The following is a 26,728-nucleotide window of genomic DNA, read 5'->3' as shown; positions in this document are numbered from 1 at the left end:
TACTACATTGATCCTCAGAGAAGTTTAGTAGCTTGGCTAACGTCAAGCTACTTGACGGTAAGAAGTCAAGTAGCTTAAGAAGTGGCTAAACTAGAACTTATACAATCAGGTTCCTCTTCCTGCATTTTGCTACCACCAATTACAACATGACCCCTGCCTACCTTTTCAGCATCCTCTCTCACTATAGCCCTAATTTTGCACCACACTCCAGCCACAATGACTTGCTAGCCATTCCTCAAACTAGCTCATCTGGAAGTTTGCACATAATCCCTGCTGCTCAGAAAGCAATCTCCCTCTCTTTAGATTTGGGAAATCATTCAAATATCGCCCTCCCAGCCCAGTTGGTTCTTGCTGATTCCATGTACTTTTGTGCCCATTTCCACTGACTTTTATCTCATGGTGTCATAGTTTTTTATATGTCTGTCTATTCCACAAAACTGCATGTTCTTTGAGGATGAGAACCTTATCTTTGTCATTTTGATATTCACAGCCTTAGCACGGTGTTATATGCACTTAATGATTGCTAAACAACAGTAACTCACTTACATACTTTTAAACATCCCTCCAAAGGAAAAAAAAAACCTCATTTTTTCCCACTTTTTCCATTAAAGAGAATTTAACTATATGATAAATGTGCCACCATTTCAGTGACGCAAGTAAATAATTAAACTTCATAAACTCGTCTACTACTACTGAACTTTGAGTCCTCTTTGGTCCACAAGACAGATCCTCGGGGACTCTGGTACAGCTGCCACAAAATGTCTGACTCTCCACACAGGCATAACTTTGCCTAACTCCCACACAAACCTACCTAGCTGAGCAGACCTGCTGGTGATCAACACCTGCCCTGATCAGAAGCACTGGGTGACAGCCTATTCCCCACTCAGACTAGATTCCAAGGCATCTGCTTTGAGATCAAGGGCCCCACCCAGCTGCAGCCAACTGTGGAAAAACCCTTGTTACCTTGCGATCTCCTGGTGGTAATCATAATGCTCATCCTCCTCCAGCCACTCCACAGATCCCGTGGTTGGGTTGGCCCGCCCACAGAAGACTTTCATGGTGCCAATTAGCTCCTCAGTTTTAGCATAGAAAGGCAGCCTTGCCAGCTGCTTGTAGACAGGTCTGATCGTCAGAAATCTCTTCAAATTGTAATGCCCAAAAATGTAGAGGAGAAAAAAAAAAGAAACCAAGAAATAGACAAAAATGTCAGAGCCACTGAAAATATGTTAATCAGCATTTTAATCTTTCCAGCAGAGTTACTTGGTTTTATATTCAGCATATAACATCAAATACTATTAAGACAAAAACTCAGAAAGCTATCTGGGAACTTCAGCAGTCCTCAACGATTCCAATAGGGTCAAATAACCCTTACAGGTGCATCTGAGTACAGCCTCAGGTGAAGGCAGGTAAGAAGAGAAATAATGCAAAGGAAAGGGCTAGAAGGAAAGGAGAACACAAAGAGATCGATCGGGGTGGTGGTAAAGGAGTGTCACCAATACTGCCTCAGAAAGGTAAACACTTAGTTTAAGGAAAAATACAAAGAAAAAGCAATTCAAACCAACAAAGAAACCTCACCTGAACAAATAAATCAGAGCTATATGCAAACATGGCTAATCCCAGGAATATAACATTGAGCCAAAAAAGAAGCAAATCACAGAATACAAATGATTCCATTCATATGAAATTTATAACTATTCAACATAGAACAATATATTCTTCAGGGATCACACTAAAAAGCATGGCAGGAATGAGGATAGTGGTTACCTCTAAGAGGGAGGGGAAAAGGATGGAATCAACGAGGGCCACACAAGGGACTTCAAAAGTAACAGTATTGTTATTTTTCTAAAACTGGGTGGTGGGGGCTTCCCTGGTGGCGCAGTGGTTAAGAATCCGCCTGCCAATGCAGGGGACACGGGTTCAAGCCCTGGTCCGGGAAGATCCCACATGCCGCGGAACAACTAAGCCTGTGTGCCACAACTACCGAAGCCCGCGCGCCTAGAGCCAGTGCTCTGCAGCAAGAGAAGCCACTGCAATGAGAAGCCCGCGCACCACAACGAAGAGTAGCCCCTGCTCGCCACAACTACAGAAAGCCCGCACGGAGCAACGAAGATCCAACACAGCCAAGGTAAATAAATTTTTTTAAAAAAATTAAAAATTAAAAAACCCGGGTGGTGGGAATACAGGTGTCCATGATATTGTCATTCTTTATGCCTCACTATTTTTTATGATTACTTATCCACTCCATATTCAATTTTAAAAACAATTTACTTATCCACTCCATATTCAATTTTAAAAACAATTTTTAAAAACCTTTCTCCGTCTGAAAAAAAAACAAAGGCTTCAAATAAATGTCACCAGATGCATATCTTATATGGTCTGTTTCTCCAAAGGTATCTATTTCTGAGAGATAAACACCAAAGCTCAAAGTCTGAAAGTACTTCTCAGCAGATATGGCCTCTCATAGTGCCCTCCCTCTTACCATTCAGAAAACAGTAAGTGTTCCACACTCCCCTTCATTTCTTGATAAACACTGATCCATCATCAGGAAACCTTAGAAAGAATGCCTACTCCACAGGACCCTAAACATTCCTAAGGCATTTTACTGCCAAGAGTTACGTTCTTTTGAAGTTATCTAAACTAAGTAAACACTGAATTCTTATACTAGAGGATGGAGAACAATCTTTTCTGAAAAGACTCAGGCAGTCACTGGACTGGCTCAAAGTAGTCAATTTGTCCTTCAGTAAAACTCTACCTCTAACTCTACTTCAGCATGTCTAATCTCTAATTTAGTGGCTCTCAAGCTTTCTGACAACCCCAGTAAGAAATATGCTTTACCCTGAGACACAACATACACACACACATGTAAAGTTTCACGAAACAATACCTAGTCTTCCTGTAGGCAAAACCCTCTGATATAGTCCACTGTATGTAATTTTTATTTTTAATGCTGGTCACGATCCACTAAATTGATTTAATAACTCACCAAAGGGTTGCATCCTACAGTTTGAAAAGCGCTGCAACAATCAGCTCTGCACATCTCTGCTAATACTTATTATTAAAAGACAGAGTATCTAGAACTACCGTAATTTGTAATATGCTTTAGATAACCGTGTCCAACAAATGCTGTAGTAGACAAAAGTTTAAAAGATGGGTAGGATTTAGGTGGGTGAGAAGAGGGAGAAAGCACTTCACCAGATTAGAAAGGCTTAGACAATCATACACAGTGAACTAATCCATTTAGCTGAAGTTTCACTGAACAAGCGGTCAAACATGTTGGTGGGGTCCATGTTGTGAAGAGTCCTGAAACCCTTATCCTGTGGTCCACGTGGAATCAACCATAAAGTCACTTAAAGGTTAAGAGTATAGTAAAGAACTGTAATTTATAGAATTCCCTTTTCACCTATGATGTTGCAGAGGCTGTAACTAGGACCACAGTGTCTTTTCAGATCTGTAGAGAAGTCACTGGTTTCATATAAGTCTAAATAAATGCTTGAGGACAGGAACCATGTCCTGTAACCTCTCTGGGTGAACACTAAACATCTTCTATGGATGAATCTCTTCGTATTATCAGGACTTGTCCTCTCCAAGAAGGAGCCCATACTCCAGATTCAGGATACTCTAACCTCCTCCTCATTCTACAAGAGCTGGGAACTCACAGGGTTAATGGAAATCACCATGCCAAGCCCTAATTGCTTTACTAGTCAGATTTCAGAGCAGACGCCTGTCTGGTTCATTTATTCAAAATTTACTAGGCACCTTCTGTATGCCAGGCACTGTATTAGGACTAGAAAACTATCACAAACAATACAGAAGAGATCCTTGTCCTCCAGGAATTTACAGACCCTAATGGGGGAAAGAGAGTAAATATAAATATACAATTAAAGACTACCTGAGGGCAAGAAAGGAAATATACAGGACGCTATGAAAGAGAATAACAAAGTTATGGAAAGACTCTCTGAGGAAAAGAGCATCTAAGTGGAGGCCTACAGAATAACCCAGGTTAAAAGCTGTGAAAGTGCAATGCTCATATTTCAGGAATCCTTACCCCAACTTTTCCAAGAAAAGGTCCTAAGATGTAAAGAACCAGGTGCAGAGTGACAAAAGCCTGAGTGACTGAAGCACTCTGAGCAGAAGAAATGATGGGCGACTAGGGGTGGGCTTCTGCAATGTCGGCTGCGGAAAGGTGTTTGGATTTTGTTCTAAATGCACTGGAAGCCACTCAAGGGTTTTAAGCAAAAGAATATCTACGTTGGATGTACGCTTTTACAGGGCCGCTCTGGCCAGTGTGTGGTAGACTGGTTTCCAACTACCGAGATTTCCAACTACTGAGAATACTGTGACTGGGAAATACCAGTGAGCCAGGGAACCGTGGCCCAGTCGGGGCGCGATGGCTGAATCTCCGTTAGGATTGCGACGCGGGTCTCTATTGCTGAAGGGAGGCACCAAGTACTATGATCCAGGTCCCGGCGGAGTGGCTCAGTCACAGGCCCAGCTAGAAGCAATGACCCGACTGGATGGCAGAGCCAGGGACCGCCTACAACCCCGCACTACCGCCGGCCCGGGAGCTCTGAGCAGCCCCATACGGATTCTAGAAAGTTCCTCCAGCGTCCCGAAGAGATGCGTACCCCAGTGTCCGAGTACGACCATGCCACATTCCTCCGCCGAAGCCTTGTGCTGAGCACAGGATGCTGGCTGCACCCGACCCGTCAACCGCGACCCCACCTTCCCAACCAGCCCGGCGCCTCACCGGCCGTGAGAACCTCTCCACTCACTTCCGCCGCCACCGCCATCTTGCCGCGGCAGGCGTTCAAAGGCGGGACTTCCCTAGGCCCGCTGAGCGGGCCGTGGGTGGGGCCCGGAAGCAGAACTGGAAAGCTCTTCCGTCGCACCCCGCGCATTCCCATAGTGCTCCACGATAGCTGCTATGGAGGCCGGCATGACAGCGGTCCTCCGCGTGAAGCGGAAACGCAGTGCGGAACCCGCTGAGGCACTTGTCCTTGCCTGTAAACGCCTCTGCTCCAGCGCAGTTGAGTCGGGAGCCCAAAAGACGCCTCCGGAGGATCTGGAGAGAGCAGCAGAAAATAATGTCTTCCAGTTGGTGGCCACCGTGCGCTCCCAGGTATAAGGCCGGGAGGGAGCCAGTGTGAAAGGGATCTTAGGGCGCAGCTGGGGCGCATCATTTTCCCTAACCCTTTCACGAACCCCTGCTTATGCCGCCCCACACCCCCGCTTTTTCCCCCTCTCCACTCCCCGCAGGAGGAGCCAGTACAGCCGCTTGTGCGAGCCGCCCTGCGCCCGTCCCAGGGCAGCCAGCAGCGTATCCGCCGTCATCTCCGTGCGTCGGCTCGGGAGATCCGGCAGAACGGCCGCTACAGGGTAGTCTCTAGCCGCCGATCCTCGGGAATTCCTTCGGGCGGCTTGGGGTCCGAGGACGCGCCGGGAAGCCCAGAAGCCGCCGAGGACGCAGGCTTCCAGCTGTTGGACCTGGTCCACGAGGAAGGAGACCCAGAGGCCGCCGCGATCTCCTGCAAAGTGAGTACACGCCGGGAGTCGAGCTCTGGGCTTCTCGGGACAGAGAGTACGCAAAGTTAGCACACAGTTAAGGAGGGTACACATGGCTTCACTTTAGAGATGGATGATGCATCCAGCTTGATGGACATGTTTTACAGGTTAGATTATCCATTCAACAAGTATTTACTCAGCGCCCACTATGTGCCAGGCATGGTTCTTAGGTTCTGTGGATAACAGCAGTGAGGACCTAACATTCAGGTAGAGGAGAGAAACATCAAACAAATTCAATGTTAGATGGTGAAATGGGCTATTGGGGGCGGGGGGAGCGTGCTCCCATTTCAGTGTCATTTTCACTGAGAAAATGACTTTTGAGTAAAGACTTGAATGGCAAGGCACTGCGGATATTTTGGGCAGAGGGATTCCACACTGAGGAGCCCTAAGTGCAAAGACCCTGAAGCTGAATTTGTCTGGTGTTTGCAAGGTCATTGTGCATGGAGCCCAGGGGGATGGGAGAAGATAGTAAGGAATTTGGGGAGAGGATACCGGCTAAACCCTTTCAACTAGGTAGTTGCAAGGATACACTGCCTTTCACCCAGAGATGGGGAATCACTGGAGGATTCTGACCAAGGTAAAGAATCCTAAAGCAGATGGGAAAACTCATCAAAGGGAGGTTAAAGGACCAGGCCTGGGTAGCATACCAAGCTTGAGGCAGATTTTGGATTAGAATGCAAGTCTTCTCACATTTAATTCAGTGTTAACTTTTTTTTTTTTTTAAGTTTATCTTTGGCTCTGTTGGGTCTTCGTTGCTGTGCATGGGCTTTCTCTAGTTGAGGCGAGTGGGGTCTATTCTTCGTTGCGGTGTGCGGGCTTCTCGTTGCAGTGGCTTCTCTTGTTGCAGAGCACGGGCTCTAGGCGCGCAGGCTTCAGTAGTTGTGGCTCGCGGGGTCTAGAGCTCAGGCTCAGTAGTTGTGGTGCACGGGCTTAATTGTTCCGCGGCATGTGGGATCTTCCTGGACCAGGGATTGAACCCCTCTCCCCTGCATTGGCAGGTGGATTCTCAGCCACTGTGCCACCAGGGAAGCCCCCAGTGTTACTTTCTACTAATTACATTTTCTAAGTTAGTTTTGTACCTCACTTCCAAAAAGCAAAGTCACGGGCTTCCCTGGTGGCGAAGTGGTTGAGAGTCCGCCTGCTGATGCAGGGGACACGGGTTTGTGCCCCGGTCCGGGAAGATCCCACATGTCGCGGAGCGGCTGGGCCCGTGAGCCATGGCCGCTGAGCCTGTGCGTCCGGAGCCTGTGCTCCGCAACGGGAGAGGCCACAACAGTGAGAGGCCCGCGTACCACAAAAAAAAAAAAAAACCAGAAAGCAAAGTCAACTACATGCAGTAAGACCAAAGAAATAGAAAATTCTCAATCTAAGGTATGCCCCCTCTTGATAAACATTTTTCAGATCTCCTTTTAAGTTTCTGAAGTTTAAAAAATGAAATCTTGGGCTTCCCTGGTGGCACAGTGGTTAAGAATCCGCCTGCCAGTGCTCAATGCTGGGGACACAGGTTCAAACCCTGGTCCGGGAAGATCCCAAATGCCGCGGAGCAACTAAGCCTGTGCGCCACAACGACTGAGCCTGTGTGCTGCAACTACTGAAGCTTGCGCACCTAGAGCCTGTGCTCTGCAACAAGAGAAGCCACCACAATGAGAAGCCCGCACACCCCAACAAAGAGTAGCCCCCACTCGCCGCAACTAGAGAAAGCCTGCACGCAGCAACGAAGACCCAACACAGCCAAAAATAAAAAATAAATTTATTTTTTTAAAATGAAATTTTTATTCAAAATGTATCAAGCAAAAGATATTTAATCACATTCCTAGTATACGTGGATAACAATTTGGGCATGATGTCCATAGCCACCTCTTTTACCAAAACTAATTCCACACTGCATCATGAGTTACATATTTTTAAAAGCAAACCAATGTTCAGTGGAATCAAGTCAATTAAATAGCTCATTAAATCATATAAGAAAACCTAGTAGATAAATTAGGAAGGATATAAACACAGATTTTCCCAACAATGCAATACAAACTGTAAACACATCAAAAATGTTTGTGCAGAATAATTACTAAAGAACATAAATTTAAACTGAAAGCAAACTTGAGGTTTTATGCCTACTAGACTATCAGGAAAAGGGTTGCCGGTAGCTCTGCTGGCAAGGCTGTGATTAAAATTGTACGACTGTTGTGCTTAAAATTGATGCAAGCCTTTGGGAAAACAACAGGGCTTTACAGTAATATCAGGCATCCTAAAAATAGATTGGAGACTAGTATTTTAAAACTATTTTTATTGTTTGGATTCTAAAGCCGTCCAAAAATCTAAAGAGATTTTTTTTGTTTTTGGCTGCATTGGGTCTTCGTTGCTGCACGCGGGCTTTCTCTAGTTGCAGCGAGCGGTGGCTACTCTTCCTTGTGGTGCACAGGCTTCTCATTGCGGTGCCTTCTCTTATTGTGGAGCTCTAGGCGTGCGGGCTTCAGTAGTTGTGGCTCGCAGGCTCTAGAATGCAGGCTCAGTAGTTGTGGCGCACGGGCTTAGTTGCTCCGCGGCATGTGGGATCTTCCCAGACCAGGGCTCGAACCCATGTCCCTTACGTCGGCAGGCGGATTCTTAACCGCTGCGCCACCAGGGAAGTCCCTGTATTGCTAGTTTTTGTAAATATTTTAACGGCTGCATAATTTGTTGAACTGAAGGCTGGGGGCTTGTGAGTTGGAACCAGAAGTTTTCTTGTGAGCAGCTTTGAGGTTGGTCAAGAGTCTGCACAAAAACTGACATCTCTAGTTCCTTTTGACTTTGGAGCAAGAAAGAATTCCCTGTAGCCTGTAAATGATGAGAACATTGGTCTCCCTTTATCTGCCCTGGCCATGGGACACCCCCCTCTTCCCCCTGTATAGTGTCTGGTTTGAGCTGCAGAGCTTCTGGTGATGAACCTGTCGAGAGTGACTGGCAGTATGTCCCTATGGTTTCCAAAGTGACCTGTGCTACCCTAGACAACACAGCCTCTTGCCACTGGAGCACATCTTACCTGGGCAAGTTCTATTCTGGGACAATCCATCTCAAACTATCAGAAAAAGGATTATAGGGCTTCCCTGGTGGCGCAGTGGTTGAGAGTCCGCCTGCCAATGCAGGGGACTCGGGTTCGTGCCCCGGTCCAGGAGGGTCCCACATGCCGCGGAGCGGCTGGGCCCGTGAGCCATGGCCGCTGAGCCTGTGCGTCCAGAGCCTGTGTTCCGCAACAGGAGAGGCCACAACAGTGAGAGGCCCGCATACCGCAAAAAAAAAAAAAAAATACAGAAAAAGGATTATAGGGGAGGCCACTCCTCATTTGTGATTAAAAGCAGGATGTCAGGGTGAGCAAGCCAAGTGGTGGGTGATGGCTGGTGGTAGTCACCAGGGTCCAGGAATCGCCCTTAGGCCCCTATAGGAGGCCGCACAAAATGCAGACCCATTTGGGGGTCAACCATAGCGGTGCTGCTGTCGGCCTGTGGATCTCCAAGGGGAGAACATCATACCAAAGGAGCTCAGAGAAGACCTGTAGAAGCAGAGCCTGGGGGCAAGACTAGCCAGCTCTGCTGGCTCTCCCCTTCCTCAGGCGTCTTCCCATGTGCTCTTATGTCAGCCAAGCACAAAAGAGCAGGAAGCTTCTATCTTAAAAAAAGTACTAAACTGAGAAGAGACTAGTAGGCCATGGGGATAAGAATCTTGAATTCAACATAGAGAACTGCAGGGAGGCTTCCTTCACCGAGGTCTTAGGTTCCTCCTCTTGGGACATCCATGTTTTAAGTTATGCATGTATCATCTGCTGTTCTCTTTACAGACATCTGACCCAGATGTGATCCTCTGCAATTCTGTAGAGTTGATCCGTGAGCGGTTGACTTTATCTGAAGATGGACCAAGAGTTGGGTACCAGGAGGAACAGAAGGACAACTATGTGTATGACATTTACTATTTGGACATGGCCACTCCAGGATGGATTGAGAACATCCTCTCTGTGCAGCCCTATAGCCAAGAGTGGGAGTTGGTAAGGGGGCCCATGAGGCAGGGGGCATGAGGCAGCCTCAGTTCATTTTCTAGTCACATGCTTTGCCTCCCTAGGTTCTACTCCTGATTGCCATTGTTCTTAGTTCTTCTTATCCTTGCTTAAAAGGAAAAATTTATGCTAAATGCCTTTTAGAAACCTGGGTTTAGTGCAGGAATTTTGGGAAAGACAGTCTACATTGATAATTTTTGCTCTTAATGAGTCTCTTACAAGGTTTGCAACATAGTCTTGTTTATGCAGTTGGCCCTGTGTAATTTGCAGGTTCCGTGGGCTCTGCATCCCCAAATTCAACCAACCACAGATCAAAAATATTCCGGTGGGGGAAATTCCAGAAAGTTACAAAAGGCAAAATTTGAATTTGCTGCACATTGGCAACTATTTACATAGTATTTGCATTGTATTAGGTATTACAGGTAATCTAGAGATGATTTAAAGTATGTGAGAGGAGTAAAGCAACTATACTCCAATAAAAATTAATTTAAAAAATAAGTAAGTAAAAATCTAAAAGAATAAAGTATATGAGAGAATGTGCATAGGCTATATGGAAATACTTAGCCATTTTGTGTAAGAGACCTATGGAAACAAAAGCTTTTTTTTTTTTTAATTGTATCTTAAAGGGTGAAAAACGTTGGATTAAGAAAGCTAACATCCTGACGTTATTAAATTCTAAAATTATTAATGAGAAAAGTTAAGGTCTACCTCTCATCCTCTTATTATAAGAGAAGCACCCTATCCCACACCTGCACTATAACTAGTCTCACACCTTGGTACCCACCTTGGACTACTGCATAGCCCCCCTCCTTTCTGCATTTCACACTTGGGTTTTGGCTCTAACCTTTGGCATCACCTGTAATCCATATAATCCCTCTCCTACCTGGCTGGCCTTCAGCAGTTTGAAGATCACTGCCATCACCTGCTCAGAGCTGTCTCTCCTCCGCACCCTGCTGCGTTCCCTTCTGGTAGAGTTCAGATCATCCAACCGGGAAATGTGGTTCCTGGAGCTGGACTCTGAGTAGAGTAGGGCTACCGTCTCCCTCTCATAGCCTAAGGTTACTACAGCCTCTAGCAAACTAACACCTATGTTTTCTCTTTTTCACACATCACCCTTAAATGACATCTCTCCAAGTTGGTCTGCTGATAGCTTCCCCCAGAGCATAACTTTAGAGGTTTTGACTTATACTCATGTTTATTTTGAGATGTGCAGGTGAATGATGACCAACAACCAGAGGACATTTATGAAGATGAAGATGATGAGAACAGTGAGAATAATTGGCGCAATGAGTACCCAGAGGAGGAGAACAGTAACGGAGATGAAGATTCCAGAGGTAGGTGGTAGCAGCCCTGGTTGGGGAGGGACTGATGGGATCTGGGACTGAGGTGTGAGCAAGGTTGACAGGTGTATCTTAGCTGGTTTTCCTTCTCTGCCCTTTGAGCTCCACCAGCTTGACCACAAGCTGGCGGAGCTGTAGGACATGCAAGGACCAGTGTTCCCAGGGGGGCTGCTGGAGGTATAATGTCAGTTAGGCCTGGGTTCAGATCCTTAGTTCTTTCATTGCCTAGCAATGGTCCCTTTCCCTCCTACTTTGAATAGAGTGCTGGAGAGGTCTGCCAGTAGGAGTGGGCCCAGGGTTTTCACAAACCAAAGAACTGTTGCATTTACCTGTGCAACAACACAGACATGGTACTTGGGGGAAGAGGAAGGAAGGATGCTTTGGTACCACAGTTCTTTGACTTTCTTGGTGTTTGATGATAGAGGAACAGTTAATCAAGCTATGGGATATTCTATTGGGGAAGTGGCAAGGAACAAAATTATATTTGCAATATGACTACAACTATTATAACAACAACAAAAAAATACTGAGGGGAAAACGACAAAGCACTCCAATGTTAAAGGACTTGGTTTACATGGTAAGAAGTTTATTGCTTTTTTAAAAATTGTTCTATGTTCTCTTTATTGAGCAAGTATTTTATAATAGGAAACAAAACAGACTTTTTTGAGAAGGGAAGTGGCTTTTGTGGTCATTTAGAAAACCATACAATTAGAGCCCATTCCTGTTATCTCATTCTAGTCTCTGATGATTACAACAGCCTCAGTGAAGAAGAAGGAGACAACAGAGGACCACAGATGTGGAGCAAATACCCTTTGGATGTGCAGAAGGAATTTGGCTATGACAGCCCCCATGACCTGGATTCAGACTAATGATCCTGTGATATCCATGAGGTTCTACCACAAGCCCCTGAGGGTTCTGTGACTGCAGTGTCAGCCACACTAGTTAACATCCTCTTGGGTTTCCTAGCTTAACACGTGGAAGGAAAAAGCATATCCAACAGCACCATTCCACCATGGTGAAAACTTGCACTAAGGGAGTCCGTCTTTTCTACTATCTGTAGGGCCCCCCTTCGTCTCAATCAAAACTGACCTTAGAGTCTGGGGGCGGGGGAGATGCTGTGAAAGTGAAGCTTCCTGGCCCAGACATTTTACCTGCATTCCCATTCTCCTCCTACGCCAAAGCCAATTAAGGGGAAGAGAGTCTCCCGTTTTGTCAGCACTAAGACTGGGCTTTCCCAGGCCACCTGCCTCGAGTAAAAGGCTGTTTCTTTTGATAGAGAGAGTCTAGAAGGGCTGCAGTGGGTCCCTTGTAGTGGCACAGACTGGATAGTAATGGCCATTAGGAAAGAAAGTAGAATCTGCCTGAGCCATGAGAGGTTTTAGTTAAAAGCTAAGAGCTCCCTGCTTCCTGACTCTGATAATGGCTGTAAAGATTGCTAGTTTCCTCTGGCAGTGGTGCCAAGGAACAGGGTATGTATGAATCTCTTTAATAAAAACTAACTTTGAACAAGAGAGCAAGTAATTCCTTTAAAACGTTTTTAAATCTGACTATCTTATATGCTTTCCCACCATACTCCCTGATCCCTTTACCCCCCCACCAAAAAGGGGGAGGGGTTGGTGAGAAGTTTCAGACACTAAGAACTTAAGGCAAGTGAGGAAAAGCAAAGCACATCCTAAACTTGGCTTTCCATTGAGAAATGTTTAACTAGACACAGCACTCACCAAAAACAAACTACAGTCAACAGGACCAATTTTTTTTTACCAAAATTGGTATCTCTTGTAAGCACACTCTCTTTCCCTATTCCTTTCCAAACCACAAATGCCTTAACTCTGACTGAGTTAGCATTTATTCTGCAGTGACGAATAGGTTCTATATCTGCACTGTGCAATAGTAGCCATTAGCCACATATGGCTGTTGAGCACTTGAAATGTGATTAGTGCAACTGAATTTTAAAATTTTATTTAACTTAACTAGCTACATGTAGCTAGTAGCTACCATACTGGACTGCACAGGTCTAGGGAAACAGTATACAGAAACTTTGATTCAAGGTGTGCCCTCTTGCCCTGTGGCACAGACTTATTATCACATGGGAAGATAAATTACACAAGGAAATGTCTTCTTCCTGCCAATTCTAAGATTCCATAAGCATCTCTACTTTTCTATCCTACCTGCACCCATTTCACTTTCTATTTTTTGTACATCTTTATCTTCTTATCTACAAGTTGTTAAACCCCCCAAAGTGATTAATTTCCATGTGTGTGTATACTCGGGCCCTACTATTGCAGTTATAAAACCAACAAACAGACTTGGTTTCCCAACCTAACTATCCACTAAGGTGCAATTCAGTGCTGCTATAACAGGCAGCAACTTACAGATCTAATACTAGTCATCTCAGTCTCCTGTAAGCATAGAAACAAAGGATTGAAAACCACTCTGCCATTATAATGTGCTCACTGCTGTTTCTGTACTCATTTACAGTTTGCTAACATTAAAGGGCTGACAGCTTCACACACTGTACCCACTGCAAAAGGGATTAGCACACCAGGAAAAGGATTGAAGGAGATAAACAACAAAGACCTTGCAGAAATTAATTCCACTAGGAAGCTTGAGTGCTGTAAGGAGTCTCTGGCATCCCTCCCTCAGAAGGCTTCCTGGGAGAAGTCTGTATCCAGCACAGAGGGGAAGAATGTGGTCACCATCCAGTAATGAGAGGAGGGTGACGGCTCACTAAGCAAGTACTAGGGCACCTGGAGTGTGAGGGCCTTGCTTCCCCCTGGAGCCACTGGGAGGCAACAAGTTCCCGAGATCAGCTGGTCATTTACTTCAATAGAGAAAACTAGCCTGGGTCAGGGATCCTTCAAAGACAAGTGTAGTCTGCTTGAAGAATTAGCTCCAGAGGATCCCTGGGATAGGTGCCAGATTGGGTCAGACAGGAGTCATGTTTACACAGTCTGGGCAAGTCAGCCTTTGCACAAGACTCCCTGTTGTCAGGCAAATCCCCAACCCATGACAGTAGGAATGTACTCCCATGTTCTCACAGATGCATGCATGCCCTGAACCAAAGGCAGCTGTGAGCATGCTCACCTAAATTGCCTTTATTGAGCAAGTGTGACCAAGGTTAGTCCCTCGTCTGCAACTGGGGCCGGTTTGGTGGAGAAGAATGGTCAGAAAGATAGATTGCCTCATAGTTCCCGTCTTTATCATTGACCAATTTCAAAACCTAAGGACAAGAAGCCCATGGGGCATACCAAGCCAGCAGGTTCTTCTGGGTCCAGGATGACAGTGTCTAGAAGCATCACAGGACAATTGTCCAATCCAGTGCAGCCATGTGGCCCATGAAGGAACATCCATTAGGGCAAACCTACCCCTTTGGCCAGACCTGGGTGCTAAAGCACAGCCTGAGCACCAGAATTAGTTGCTTCCGATCATGAATCTGCTGATGGAGGTTGAAGCAGCTTTATTTCCAGAGTCTTCACTGATCTCCACAGAGAAAATAGAAGTCTCCAAAGTACCAAGCTCTTCCTGAGACTGCAGCCCCACCAGACCTCAGGCAAGGGGAGGCAGGCAGGAGATGAGTGCATTATCCCGATGATCCACACCAAGGTGGCTCAGTTGTAAAACAAGCCTGGTGTCAGGGACAGAAGAGGAGGAGGATGCAGCCTGGTGTGAGGTTTTCAGAAAAATGACCACTTCTAGCACCAAGATGGGCTTGCATGGGCCTGCACAGCAGCCCCTCATACCGGCCCTTACAGAGCAAGCTACTTGTCAGTTTGGGTCCAGGAGATGTTCTCTAAACCATTGACAGCTAAAAGAATTCAAGTGATTCACCTGAATCCTAGGACAGTTTCTCCCCTTTTAGAGTTCATACCAGAAACCCAGGGATTTGCTTTTTGTCAACTAGAACAAAGACCTAAGGTCTCAAGTAAAATAAAGGATTATCTTTCAAAATAGCAATATTGCCAGACTTCTGACTCATGAATTTGTTCACCCGTCCTTGTGGAACTTGAGCCAGGTGCTTGTAACATGTGACCTATCTGTATACTGAAGTGTAACTGGTACATGAGTAAAAAATCTTTAAAGTTCACCTCTGCAGGTAAGACTCAACAGAAGACTGTGCTAAAACCGAGCAGAACAATCTGTGGTCAGAGTCTGACCCACCACCACCACATAGACACCTCTAAGGTCAGAGGGACTTGCTTTGGGATACTTTGAATTTTTAAACACAATCAGCCTACTGCATCCTGTAGATTAATGAACACCAATGCTTTGCTAGAACTGGTGTCCTGGATTAAATAATATCAATAAATAATAGAATACAACTCTTTCACCAGGGAAGGATTTTGAGCCAGAGGAAGAAAGGTAGCATTTCAGGCCTCTAATGTCAGATGCTTGGACCTGGTCGGAGGAAAACTTCCCATAGAGCAGCCCCTTTGTAGAAACTCCTGGTTCAAACCTCAAATAAATTCGGAAACCACCAGCCACAGCTATTAACCTAGCACTCCCTCTTCCCCCAATGCAGCTCACCAAGTAAGTGTTTGCAAGGGCTGCACCTACTCACCAGGAACAAAACTAAGCAACCATTCCCCTATTCCCCGAGCCCTCTGCCACCACCACCCTCTGAAGTCCCCACCTTCGGGCTGGCCCCAGACCCTGAGACCCATAGCTTACCGATGAGAGTGACCACCTGAGCAGGCCATCAGCCCTGAGCCCCCTTACATAATGTGGGCCAACAGCCCTCCTTGAGTATAAGAGAGTTGGGTCCACACAGTCTTGTCATCTGGACTTCGGTGGCTGTGGCCACAGGTAGCAGCCTTCCAGGCTTCAGGGGATATCACCTCTGGCCTCTACTCAGTTTTCCTCTCAACCTGTCTCTCTTCAGCTACATCTAGCTCAGTCAGGACGCAAAAGCAAAGCTTCTGGGTGACTTTGGTGATAGCAGCTAAATGAAAATAGAGAATAGAATTTAGCAAACTGACATTTAGCCACAGCCCCAGTCTGAACACCACAGGCTGATTGAAAGCATGTGGTTCCCAAAAAAAAAAAAAAAAAAAAGCATGTGGTTCCCTTCTCAACTGTTCCCTGGGTACCCTGTACCAAGCTCACCCCCAGCAAGCCTCACTGACTTCCATCCCATGCCCCACCAGAGAGTCTGATGCATGACTCCTTGTCTTGCTATATGGACTGAACTTTCAGGAGGGAGTGTTTTAACCCCAAAATACGAATCTAAAGTTGGAATTAAAGTGATCATGTCAAGACCAAAAGGGGCGGCCAGGCTTCCAGCATATCACTAGTATGTGGAAGCTGTTAGCCACCACACCCACCTGTGCATGCGTCTTTGTATACACACACACACAAGGCCAATGTGTGATAGGCAAAGAGAAGCTCACCAAGGACATTCCGAATAAAGAGTGGTCTCCGGGACTCTGGCAGATAAACACCCAGGAAGTAGATGGGGACCCCAGAGAGGGTAATCCCGATGCCAATGAGGGAATTGATGGTGTCACTGTAGAGGGGCACAACCACCAGAAACAAGGAGCATACGCAGAACACGATGGGAAAAAACAGGCTCAGCTGAAATGAAGGGAGGTGAGATATTAGATAAAGTAGGATGGGGGAACAGGAGAATGGGGTATGGGGAAGAAGTCACCTTGGGGAGATGGCCCACCCCTCCTAGCCTAGAGCCACTGACCTTGAGAGGCCGGGGCCGCTCGGGCTCCTTCCAGCGAAGGTAGAGCTGTCCAGCGACAGACAGGCCCACAAAGAACCAGTAGCTGAAGCTGAAGTAGTTGATGAGCAGGAAGACATCCTCCACAGTGAGGTAGATGAGTGTCATGGTGCACTGGAGGGAGAGAGGTTGGGGAGAAGTGGGCACTGTCACCACCAAGCCACCCAGGAGACTCCACCGTCAAGCAGTCAGCACCAGATCTGCTGACTGCTGACTTAGCTTCACCAGATTACCTCCAGGTCTTTTCAGTGATCCCTTGGCATCAGATAGGTCCATTCTTCACAATGGCCTTCTCTCCTTCTTCATTTGGGGGCCCTTCCTGCACTCAATGCCTCCCTTCTTTTTGCAAGCACTTCAGTAACAAGCCAGACTCAGTTCCCCTTCTGATGGCAGACAGTGAGGCCCTCCTCACTGCAATGCACCAACCTCAACATGAATCACACTGTGCCCTCTGGAGACTGTTATACATGGGTCCCAACTACCTGGCATACAAGTGGAGGAAATGTCTTCAGAACTATCTCACTGTCCTGGAGCCTTAGAAATGCAGATTAGCAAAATGGAACCATCCCCCTGGGAAGAAGTATGACAGGATTTGTCCTCTGGAACAAAAGAGTTCTGGAAGACAGGAGTCAGGGACTAGAGTCCTGGGACAAGGTTAGATTTGCTTTAACAGCCAAAGCAGTCTTGAGGGAAAAAAACGGAGCTGGAGGAATAAGACTCCCTGACTTCAGACTATACTACAAAGCTATAGTAATCAAGACAATATAGTACTGGCACAAAACCAGAAATATAGATCAATGGAACAGGATAGAAAGCCCAGAGATAAACCCACGCACCTATGGTCAACTAATCTATGACAAAGGAGGCAAGGATATACAATGGAGAAAAGACAGTCTCTTCAATAAGTGGTACTGGGAGGGCTTCCCTGGTGGCACAGTGGTTGAGAGTCCGCCTGCCGATGAAGGAGACACGGGTTCGTGCCCCAGTCCGGGAGGATCCCACATGCCGTGGAGCGGCTGGGCCGGTGAGCCATGGCCACTGAGCCTGCGCGTCCGTAGCCTGTACTCCGCAACGGGAGAGGCCACAACAGTGAGAGGCCCTCGTACCGCAAAAAAAAAAAAAAAAAAAGTGGTACTGGGAAAACTGGACAGCTACATGTAAAAGAATGAAATTAGAACACTCCCTAACATCATACACAAAAATAAACTCAAAATAGATTAGAGACCTCAATGTAAGACCAGACACTATAAAACTCTTAGAGGAAAACATAGGAAAAACACTCTTTGACATAAATCACAGCAAGATCTTTTTTGATCCACTTCCTAGAGTAATGTAAATAAAAACAAAAATAAACAAATGGGACCTAATGAAACTTAAAAGCTTTTGCAAAGCAAAGGAAACTACAAACAAGACAAAAAGACAACCCTCAGAATGGGAGAAAATATTTGCAAACGAATCAACGGACAAAGGATTAATCTCCAAAATACATAAACAGCTCATGCAGCTCAATATTAAAAAAACAAACAACCCAATCCAAAAATGGGCAGAAGACCTAAATAGACATTTCTCCAAAGAAGACATACAGATGGCCAAGAAGCACATGAAAAGCTGCTCAACATCACTAATTATTAGAGAAATGCAAATCAAAACTACAATGAGGTATCAGCTCACACCAGTTAGAATGGGCATCATCAGAAAATCTACAAACAACAAATGCTGGAGAGGGTGTGGAGAAAAGGGAACCCTCTCGCACTGTTGGTGGGAATGTAAATTGATACAGCCACTATGGAGAAGAGTATGGAGGTTCCTTAAAAAACTAAAAATAGAATTGCCATATGATCTAGCAATCCCACTACTGGGCATATACCCAGAGAAAACCATAATTCAAAAAGACACATGCACCCCAATGTTCACTGCAGCACTATTTATGGAAGCAACCTAAATGTCCATTGACAGACAAATGGATAAAGAAGATGTGGTACATAGATACAATGGAATATTACTCAGCCATAAAAAGGAATGAAATTGGGTCATTTGTAGAGACATGGATGGATCTAGAGACTGTCATACAGAGTGAAGTAAGTCAGAAAGAGAAAAACAAATATCATATATTAACACATATATGTGGAACCTAGAAAAATGGTACAGATGAACTGGTTTGCAGGGCAGAAACAGAGACACAGATGTAGAGAACAAACGTATGGACACCAAGGGGGGGAAAGTGGCAGGGGCTGGGGGTGGGTGGGAGGGATGAATTGGGAGATTTGGATTGACATGTATACACTGATGTGGATAAAACTGATGACTAATAAGAATCTGCTGTATAAAAAAAAATAAAATAAAATTTAAAAATAAATAAAATAGGGCTTCCCTGGTGGCGCAGTAGTTGAGAGTTCGCCTGCCGATGCAGGGGACACGGGTTCGTGCCCCGGCCTGGGAAGATCCCACATACCACAGAGCGGCTGGGCCCCTGAGCCATGGCCCCTGAGCCTGCGCGTCCAGAGCCTGTGCTCCGCAATGAGAGAGGCGACAACAGTGAGAGGCCCTCGTACCACCAAAAAAAAAATAAATAAATAAATAAATAAATAAATAAATAAAATAGATTTGCTTTAACTTCAAGAATATGGAGTTCCCCCTACCTGTCTTTTCACCCAAATTATCAACAAAGGATTTAAAACAAGAAGAGCCCATTCTAGAGAGAGAAAGGAGACCCTATATTAAGAGGAGAAAAGTGGGGTGGAAGGTGATTAATTTACAAGACACAATGTCAGATTGCCCTAAATTTATAAATTCAGTGCTATCCCAATCAATATATTGAGAGGATATTTTGTTATTTTGATAAAATGATACAAAAGTTCTTCAAGACAAATAAACAGGTGAGAATTGCGATGAAAATTCCAGGGGGGAGAGGGGAACTGAAGAAGTACCCTCAGCCCCTCTTTAGTTCTCAAATATTCAGTATAAAGCTAAATAAGGAAGCTTGGTGCCGATGCAAGGATGAGGAAAGATGAGTTGAGATGATTGTACATTTAAGGGGCAAATCACGGTACTTGGCACATAAGAAGCACTCTAAAAATTAGCTATTTTTATATGATAAAAATTTGAAAAATGCGGAAAAGTGAATTGTTCAATAAATGATATTTGTACAGTTGGCTAGCCATTTGAGAAAAAAATTAAGTGAATGCCTGCCTACCTCACTCCATTCACCAAAATATAAATTCCAGATGAATCCAAAACATTAAGTAATGAAACCATAAAGGAAAGAACTAAATGACAAGGAAATGAACTATTTTTCAAATCTTGGAGTAAGGCCTTCCTCAGGGTCCCTGTTAACTTTTACACCTAATAATACCTTAGTGCAAATTAGAAAATGACAGTCCTTCAGGACTCCTTCCATCTGTCAGAATCTGTCAGAATACTTAATAATTTACTAATTTTGTTGAAATAAAACACTTTAATGCTATCTGCTATATATAAATCTATGATGCCTATGATATGAACAGAGGCCCCTAGGTAGCTAGTGTACAAACTTGCCTGGCTTTTCTAAATATGATTTAAAAAAAAAAAAAAAAAAAAAAAGAGGAGCTAGAAGGAGGAGGAAAAAAGGAAGCCACTGACAAAAATAGATAAATCTTACTAATTCACTTTTACATTCTTTTGTAGTATTTGCCTTCCCTAATATAAATATGTTTTACTTTTATATTTTTAAAAAATTGTAAGAAAAAGGAAGAAACACTGAGAGGCTCAGGAAGTATCCCAAGAAGCTAGTACACCTCCCCTCAAACAGTCTTCTCATGAAGTTGGCAGGAGTACCACACAGATAACGTCCAATCCCCACACTCCCCAGCACAGCTTACATTGAACAATAAAGCAGGGATGGGTGTAAAACGCTCAACGTGGATCATGGAGAGAAGGTCCGGGAGGTGGCCCTCACGGGAGCCCACAAAAAACAACCTGGAAGGACAAAAAAATGTGTCAGGAGGATCTCTATACTCAGCCATGCAGCCACACTCCTCACTCAGACAAACCAGGCTCAGCTTCAGAAGAAAGCAGGGGGCAGTCTCTCAGGAACCTCCCATGTTCTCTATGCATGACCAACCCAACCTACCCCCATTTTACCCACAGATGTCTCCACCATTACCCATGAATGCTCAAACCCACTGTTACCCACTGACACCCCCAGCCCCTCAGCTATGCAACCCACCATCACCCAATGGATACCTCACCCTGCCATCACCCACTGGCATCACCCATTGGCACCCCACCCATTGGCACCCCACCAGGGTACCCCACTCTGCCACCCCACACATTTCCTACACAACATAATGGCTTTTTAAAGAAGGGCAGCCAGACTTCTGATGGTCTGCCCTCCATGTACCTTCCCTGAGCTCCTGGTATATGAAAAGTCAGGGAGAGCCTGGGGCTCAAAGAGACAACCCAAGCTTTCTCTCTGCGCATAATGAGCCCTACTGACTGGGAAACAGAGCAGCAGAGAAATGAAACGCCATCCAGGTAGTCAGCAGCATCATGGAGCACACAGCACCAGGCTTGGGGGTGGGCTGGGGAACAAAATGCTTCACAAGAGATGATCACATCTGGACTGGGAAGAAGAGTTGGGGTTTTCCAGAAGGTGAGCGTTGGGTGGAAACACAGCATGGGCAAAGGCAAAAGAGGCTTAGAGGCATAAAAGAGTATAGCCTCTTTGAAGGTGGGTGCTAGAATGCCTGTAGTCCCAGGATAAGGTGTGTGACGAGAGTGCTGGGAAAAACCTGCTTATGAGGCCATGCTGTGGAGTCTGAACACACACCAAGAACCAGCTGTGGCTCTGAAGTAACAGCCTGACCGGATTTGACACAGAGACTCTGGTAATATCACTGAGGCCAACTAAAGCAGGGAGAGGCTAAGGTATGGGGGGATGGCCAGACATCTGTGACAAGGTCCCATAATAGAAGAGGTCTGAATGAGGGTGGACACCCTGGCAGAGGACAAATCTGCTGGTCTTCTGTGTGTACCCACACGCTTGAGCTGGGAGATGAGGGTGGACTCCAAGGGAAAAAATCAAGAGGCCGAGAGGCTGGGAATTCTCTGGCAGTCCAGTAGTCAGGACTCTGCGCTTTCACTGCTGAGGGCCCAGGTCCGATCCCTGGTTGGGGAACTAAGATCCCACGAGCTGTGTGCTGCATCATCCCCGACAAAAACAAAAAGAGGCCAAGAGGCCAAGAAAGGAGGAATGACGGACCACAACCTCACAGTTGGAGACAAAGCATACGTGGGGCGCATGTGAAGTTTGAGATACTTATGGGCCATCCAGGTGGAGCCACAGGAGTTGATGGTATCATCTGGAAGGATGTCATAGGGCACGATGTTGAAGTTGGCTCACAAGGCTAATATCCGTACTAAAGTAGAGGAGAAATATGCAGAGGGAATGCTGGAGAGGATGTGAAGGTGAGGCAAAGGTGTCTAGTACAAAGCCAAAGACAGCTGCATGGGTAATAAAGAGAAAGTGAAGAAGGTAACACAGGCAGAAATGGTTGTGCATTACCTCGACATTACTGCAGTTCACTTCATGTGCAGGTCCAGATTCTTACTCTGAGTTCCCTACCCTCACCCTCTCCCTCATCCTGTCAATGCCACAAGATAGCTGAGTGAGGCTAGAATATACCAACTACCTAAATATTTTGGGACAATTGGCAGAGTCAGTTGGGATGTCCTGGGCCTCAATAAGGGTGAGGCTATGGGAAACATCATCTTTGAGTGGGCAACGGCAGTGAAAGCCCAGAATACTAACCACTAGGCCACCAGGGAACCCCTGACACCATATTCTTTTACAAGGCCTTGATCTCTTTATTACTCTGGTTGCCCTACAGAGGCCCCAAGTACATGGACTGGGGTGTCAAAATTAGTAAGAAGAATGAATAGGACAAAACTATCTCTTTCATTAATTCATTCTCCTATCTGTTCATGTGGCAAATATTTATTGAATGCCTATTACACTCCTGGCCCTGGAGACAGCAACATTTATAGGGTGAGTGGAAGAGAAATCAAGAAAGCAGACTTCCTCTTAGATATCAGAGGGTCACAGAAGCCATGGGAATAGTTTCAGAGGAAGAAGGGTGGTAAATATCACTTGCTTCAGGGGTCCAGTAGGATAAGAACTGAAAGCAGGCCAAGAAGGAAGTCACTGGCACCCTTGACAAGAACATTTTTAAGGTAGTAGAAGCCTACCTATGGGTAGAAAGATGAATGACAGTCAAAATGCAAACCATTTCCTTTAGAAGTATGTCCAATAAGGAAGAGGGGAGATGAGAAACTGTTTTGTGATTTCTCTAAGTGAAGATGAGAGAAGCTTGTGCACAGCTGCCTCCAAATGAACATCTACCAAGGAGAAGGGCCAAGTGATGAAGTGAAGTGCTGAAGAAGAGGGGACGTGCCGGAACCCTGAGACCAGGTAGCAGAATAGCCTGAAAAGGCAGAACTGGTCCTCTCTATGAAACAACTGGAAGGACAGTGCTCTTACAGGTAAGTCTCTGTGCACAGAAAAGAGCTGGAGCCTACCCGTCGGCCGCAGTGTTTTCTGTGATGTGAGGGGCAGAGTCATCCTGTACCAGTACCCAGTACACAGCAAGTGCTCAATAATCATTTATTACAAGAATGAATCCTGGGCCTGCAGCATAATCTGCAGGAGCCTAGAGTCTTGTCCCCAACAGGATCCCTCCTCCAAGCTACTGCCTTCTTCCCCTCTACCTCTTACCAATCTGTCCTCATCTCACATGGAAATGTAAGCAACCAGCACACAAGTGTTGCACAAAGGCAAGGACACGCATGCACACATGCATACACAACACAGAGTACTAACCACTATACGATCATGGCCACACATGCATACACACACATACACACCCTGCATGTCCGAGAGAGGGATAAGGGAAAGAAGGGCTCCGATGGATTCACCTAGAGCCTCAGAGAATTAAATACTGGTCTGTTATCGGTGAAGCAGAAACACAGTACCTTGATGAAGCAAAGATAGATGCGTTGAGGCCCCCAAAGCAGGACAGGGCAACAGCAATGGGAATGGTCCAGCTAAACAAGCCAAATGTCTGGTCAGCAAATGTCTGGGGACAGAGCACAGAAGGGGCACTCAGCACACAGCCTCCTGCATCTCTCAGGACAAATGCCATCACTGCTGAGCAGCCCGCCCTCTGGCACAGACCCACCACCTGGCCCTGCAGAGCTGGAGTGGCAGCAGAAACAAAGATCCAGCCATTCAGTACTATGAGATGACGAGCAAATGGGGATCCCAAGAGACTCACCACAGCCACGGCATCACTGCCAAGGACATCTGAAATGCTCAGCACTGTGTAATAGGCCACGTTGGTCAGGATGTAGATGAGTGTCACAATCGGCATAGAAATCCCAATGGCCAGGGGCAAATTTCTGTCAGGACAACAGAAATAGGACTACCTGGAACCAACCTCTCCTTGGGGGTCAAAGTTACCCAGGAATTCCCTGGCCTCTGGATCTTTGAGGCTGACTCCTCTTCCCCATGTAGCCTAAGGGAAGTATGCGCCCCACGCCCCGGGCTCTTTCTCCTGAGAGAGAGAGAGAGAGAGAGAGAGAGAGACAGTCTTCCCTGTGAAGATGGCTCATGATCAATATTTGATCCTCACCCCAGTGGGACCACTGGGTCCCACTGAAGGAGGAGCACTGTCCTCTAGGGACTGGAGGCCAGGCTGGGAACCCGGCTGCCCAGAATAAGCTTCTGGCTCCCCAGGCTTCAGTGTCAGCACCAGAGTGCAAGGTCTTAACATCTCAGCCCCAGCTGGGTTAGCTGCTGCCCACTGAAGGACCTCTCCTCCAGGAAGGACCCTGGGGATCCTCCAGTGTGAATATGAGGCCAAGGAGCCAGGGGTTTCCCACCTTCACTCACTCCCGTCCTCGCCCCTAATCCCTCACAGCTGGTGAAGGGGGAACAGGAAGAAGGGATGAGAGACAGAGGGAGGAGGGGAGGGAAGATGGCAAGCGTGCCCACTATCAGCAGGAGTTCCAGCCAAGTTGGGGAGAGTGAGATCCCACCTTTACCTTTCTGGGTTTTTGATTTCTTCTGTTACAAAATTAAGGGTGTCCCAACCTGAGTAAGAGAAGAGGGCAGAGTACAGGGCGAGAGAGAGGTCTCCCAAGTCCCAGGAGGAACCCTTAAAGGCATCCTGAAAGTGCTCAGAGTGTCCTGTGGGGGCAAAGGCGGAGGTGGGGGGGGCAGCGGGGGGTACAGAGAGGAGAAAGAGGAAGAAGGAGAAGGACAGGAGAGATGGCAGGTGTAAGGAGAAGAGGAAGGAGGGGGAGGGGGAGGGACAGCAAGAAAGAGGAAGGGGAGAGGCAAGAAAAGGAGAGAGGAGGAGGGTCAAGAAAAGAAGGGAAAAGCAAGAGGGCAGGGAGAAGAAAACAAAAAACAAAAACAATTTAATACCAAAAGAACCACCACCACCAGCTCCCCACACCCCACCCACTCCCTCTGAATAGTTCATTTTCCTTTAGTAGAACGAGACAATCTCAGAAAAACAAAGGCATTCCTGGCTGCCTTCTGACCTGATAACACCTTTTCCAAAGCCCTAGTGAATTTCCATTTCCTGCGGGAGACCACACGGTAGGCCACAGTTCTTATTTTTAGAAAGAACCCTGTTTCACATAAAGGAGTCATTTTTCATTAACAATTAGATCTTCCTGTGGAACTACCTCTCATGGCCCAGACAGTTCCACAACTTGGTCAAATGGGTTTCTCAGTCTCATGGAGAGAACTCTACTCGCAGTGGCTATGGTTGTGTGCGGCAGGAAATCACAGGCTTCGAAGGAACTGGGATCTTATTTCTCACTGGGCCTGGGGTAGGCCTGGGCCACCTCCACCTTTGGAGAGGCTGCCTAGACATCTGTCATCCTCCTTGGAGGCCTCCAGAGACTGCAGACTTGCAAGCCAAGGGAACAGCACCCAGCTGTCCAGGAGACAGACCTTCTAGACACATTGGAGGTTTTTAATAAGACCCAGACTTCTAAGGGAGCCTGCTGTCACCCACTGCAGAAAGCCTAGACCCATCCCCCAATGTGGCAAAAAGGGCTGGGTGTGCAACAAAGAGGGGGTAAGTAGAGACTCCCGAACCCCAGGGGTGCCACTCATCACACACAGTAGCTGTTCCCTAGGGCACAGATCCTGGAGGGAGAATTACTCAACTACCCAATTAGACCCCAAGATGTTTCAGAGACTCTAGGAACATCCAGATGGCTGGCTGTACTAACTTGGCACACAGGCACACAGATACTGGACCAGCTGCCTAAGATTCACCCAGGGCGCTTCTTAAAAACACACTTTTTTCTTTTTTAGTTTTGTTTTGTTTTTTGGCCGCGCCACGCGGCTTGTGGGATATTAGTTCCCTGACCAGGGATTGAACCTGGGCCCTCGGCAGTGAAAGCCAGAATCCTAACCACTAGGCCACCAGGGAATTCCCCAAAACACATTTTTTTGAACTCCAAGCCAACCAGAGTTTGATCCAATAGGTCTGAGGTTGGAGTCTCAGCTCCTCAGGGGATTGTAAACACAGCCAAGTTTAGAGACAGATGACCCAGAGAACTGTGTTGTCTAATGATTGAGACACCCTTGGCCAAGGGCACCTCAGGACTTCTCTAAGGGGTCAGGGAATATTGGGAGGCCTGTTACCCTCCCTGTCAGCCTACTCTGATCTGGGAATGAAAAGCTCTCTAAGGCCAACAGGCAGGAAAGTCAGTGCCAACTTCACAATATTTTAATATTTTGCTGAGAGCTGACTTTGGGAGGAAATGCTAAATAAGAGCAAGTCCAGATGAAAAGTAAAGGCTGCAAAATAACCACTCATTTCCAGACCCCATCTCCCTGCCACCCACACACTTCCCACCCCTCTCAAGGAGGGCCAAGCCCTCCTCCCCACTGACTGGCGGTCACAGACCAAAAGCAGGAGCCAGAGCAGGGCTCACTCTATCTCCACTGATTACTTTTATGACCCAATTACAACCCAAGTTTCAAAAGCTCCTAGGCCTTCGGCTGGCTTCTTGCAA

At 46.4% G+C, this 26,728-nt stretch overlaps 3 protein-coding genes across 6 annotated transcripts in view; 1 reads left to right on the top strand and 2 right to left on the bottom strand.

Annotated features, from left to right (window-relative positions):
• The window catches only part of PRMT7 (protein arginine methyltransferase 7), a 49,081-nt gene extending 44,231 nt beyond the window's left edge, over positions 1 to 4,850 (bottom strand). Inside the window, exons 1-2 of one of the 4 annotated variants that reach the window (XM_082676538.1) lie at positions 4,748 to 4,850; positions 964 to 1,139 (exon numbers count right to left, since the gene is read on the bottom strand). In XM_082676538.1, coding sequence (XP_082532664.1) covers positions 964 to 1,058 — 95 coding nt within the window. In that variant the 5' untranslated portion in view covers positions 1,059 to 1,139; positions 4,748 to 4,850. Of the gene's footprint in view, positions 1 to 963; positions 1,140 to 4,625 lie in introns of those variants that run through there. The other 3 variants (XM_082676535.1, XM_082676539.1, XM_082676536.1) reach the window with 3 other exon arrangements.
• Positions 4,851 to 4,906: 56 nt separating this feature from the next.
• On the top strand, positions 4,907 to 12,437 carry SLC7A6OS (solute carrier family 7 member 6 opposite strand). Its single transcript, XM_082676541.1, has 5 exons — positions 4,907 to 5,119; positions 5,257 to 5,532; positions 9,374 to 9,577; positions 10,800 to 10,920; positions 11,665 to 12,437. The coding sequence occupies exons 1-5, from the start codon at positions 4,925 to 4,927 to the stop codon at positions 11,793 to 11,795; spliced, it is 927 nt and encodes a 308-aa protein (XP_082532667.1). The 5' UTR covers positions 4,907 to 4,924; the 3' UTR covers positions 11,796 to 12,437.
• Positions 12,438 to 14,710: 2,273 nt separating this feature from the next.
• SLC7A6 (solute carrier family 7 member 6) overlaps positions 14,711 to 26,728 on the bottom strand; it is a 33,284-nt gene continuing 21,266 nt past the window's right edge. Inside the window, exons 5-11 of the mRNA XM_082676540.1 lie at positions 24,731 to 24,875; positions 23,962 to 24,085; positions 23,660 to 23,763; positions 20,509 to 20,605; positions 16,616 to 16,765; positions 16,314 to 16,497; positions 14,711 to 15,865 (exon numbers count right to left, since the gene is read on the bottom strand). Coding sequence (XP_082532666.1) covers positions 15,771 to 15,865; positions 16,314 to 16,497; positions 16,616 to 16,765; positions 20,509 to 20,605; positions 23,660 to 23,763; positions 23,962 to 24,085; positions 24,731 to 24,875 — 899 coding nt within the window. The 3' untranslated portion in view covers positions 14,711 to 15,770. The remainder of the gene's footprint in view (positions 15,866 to 16,313; positions 16,498 to 16,615; positions 16,766 to 20,508; positions 20,606 to 23,659; positions 23,764 to 23,961; positions 24,086 to 24,730; positions 24,876 to 26,728) is intronic.

The sequence above is a fragment of the Grampus griseus genome (genome assembly GCF_964374135.1).
Source record: "Grampus griseus genome assembly, chromosome: 19".
Taxonomy (NCBI): domain Eukaryota; kingdom Metazoa; phylum Chordata; class Mammalia; order Artiodactyla; family Delphinidae; genus Grampus; species Grampus griseus.
This window is presented reverse-complemented; position numbering and strand designations above follow the sequence as displayed.

Coding starts and splice junctions, on each gene's coding strand:
- SLC7A6OS (XM_082676541.1), top strand. CDS start 4,925: ATGGAGGCCGGCATGACAGCGGTCCTCCGCGTGAAGCGGAAACGCAGT. Junction 9,578..10,799: donor ATAGCCAAGAGTGGGAGTTG/GTAAGGGGGCCC, acceptor TGAGATGTGCAG/GTGAATGATGACCAACAACC. Junction 10,921..11,664: donor CGGAGATGAAGATTCCAGAG/GTAGGTGGTAGC, acceptor ATCTCATTCTAG/TCTCTGATGATTACAACAGC.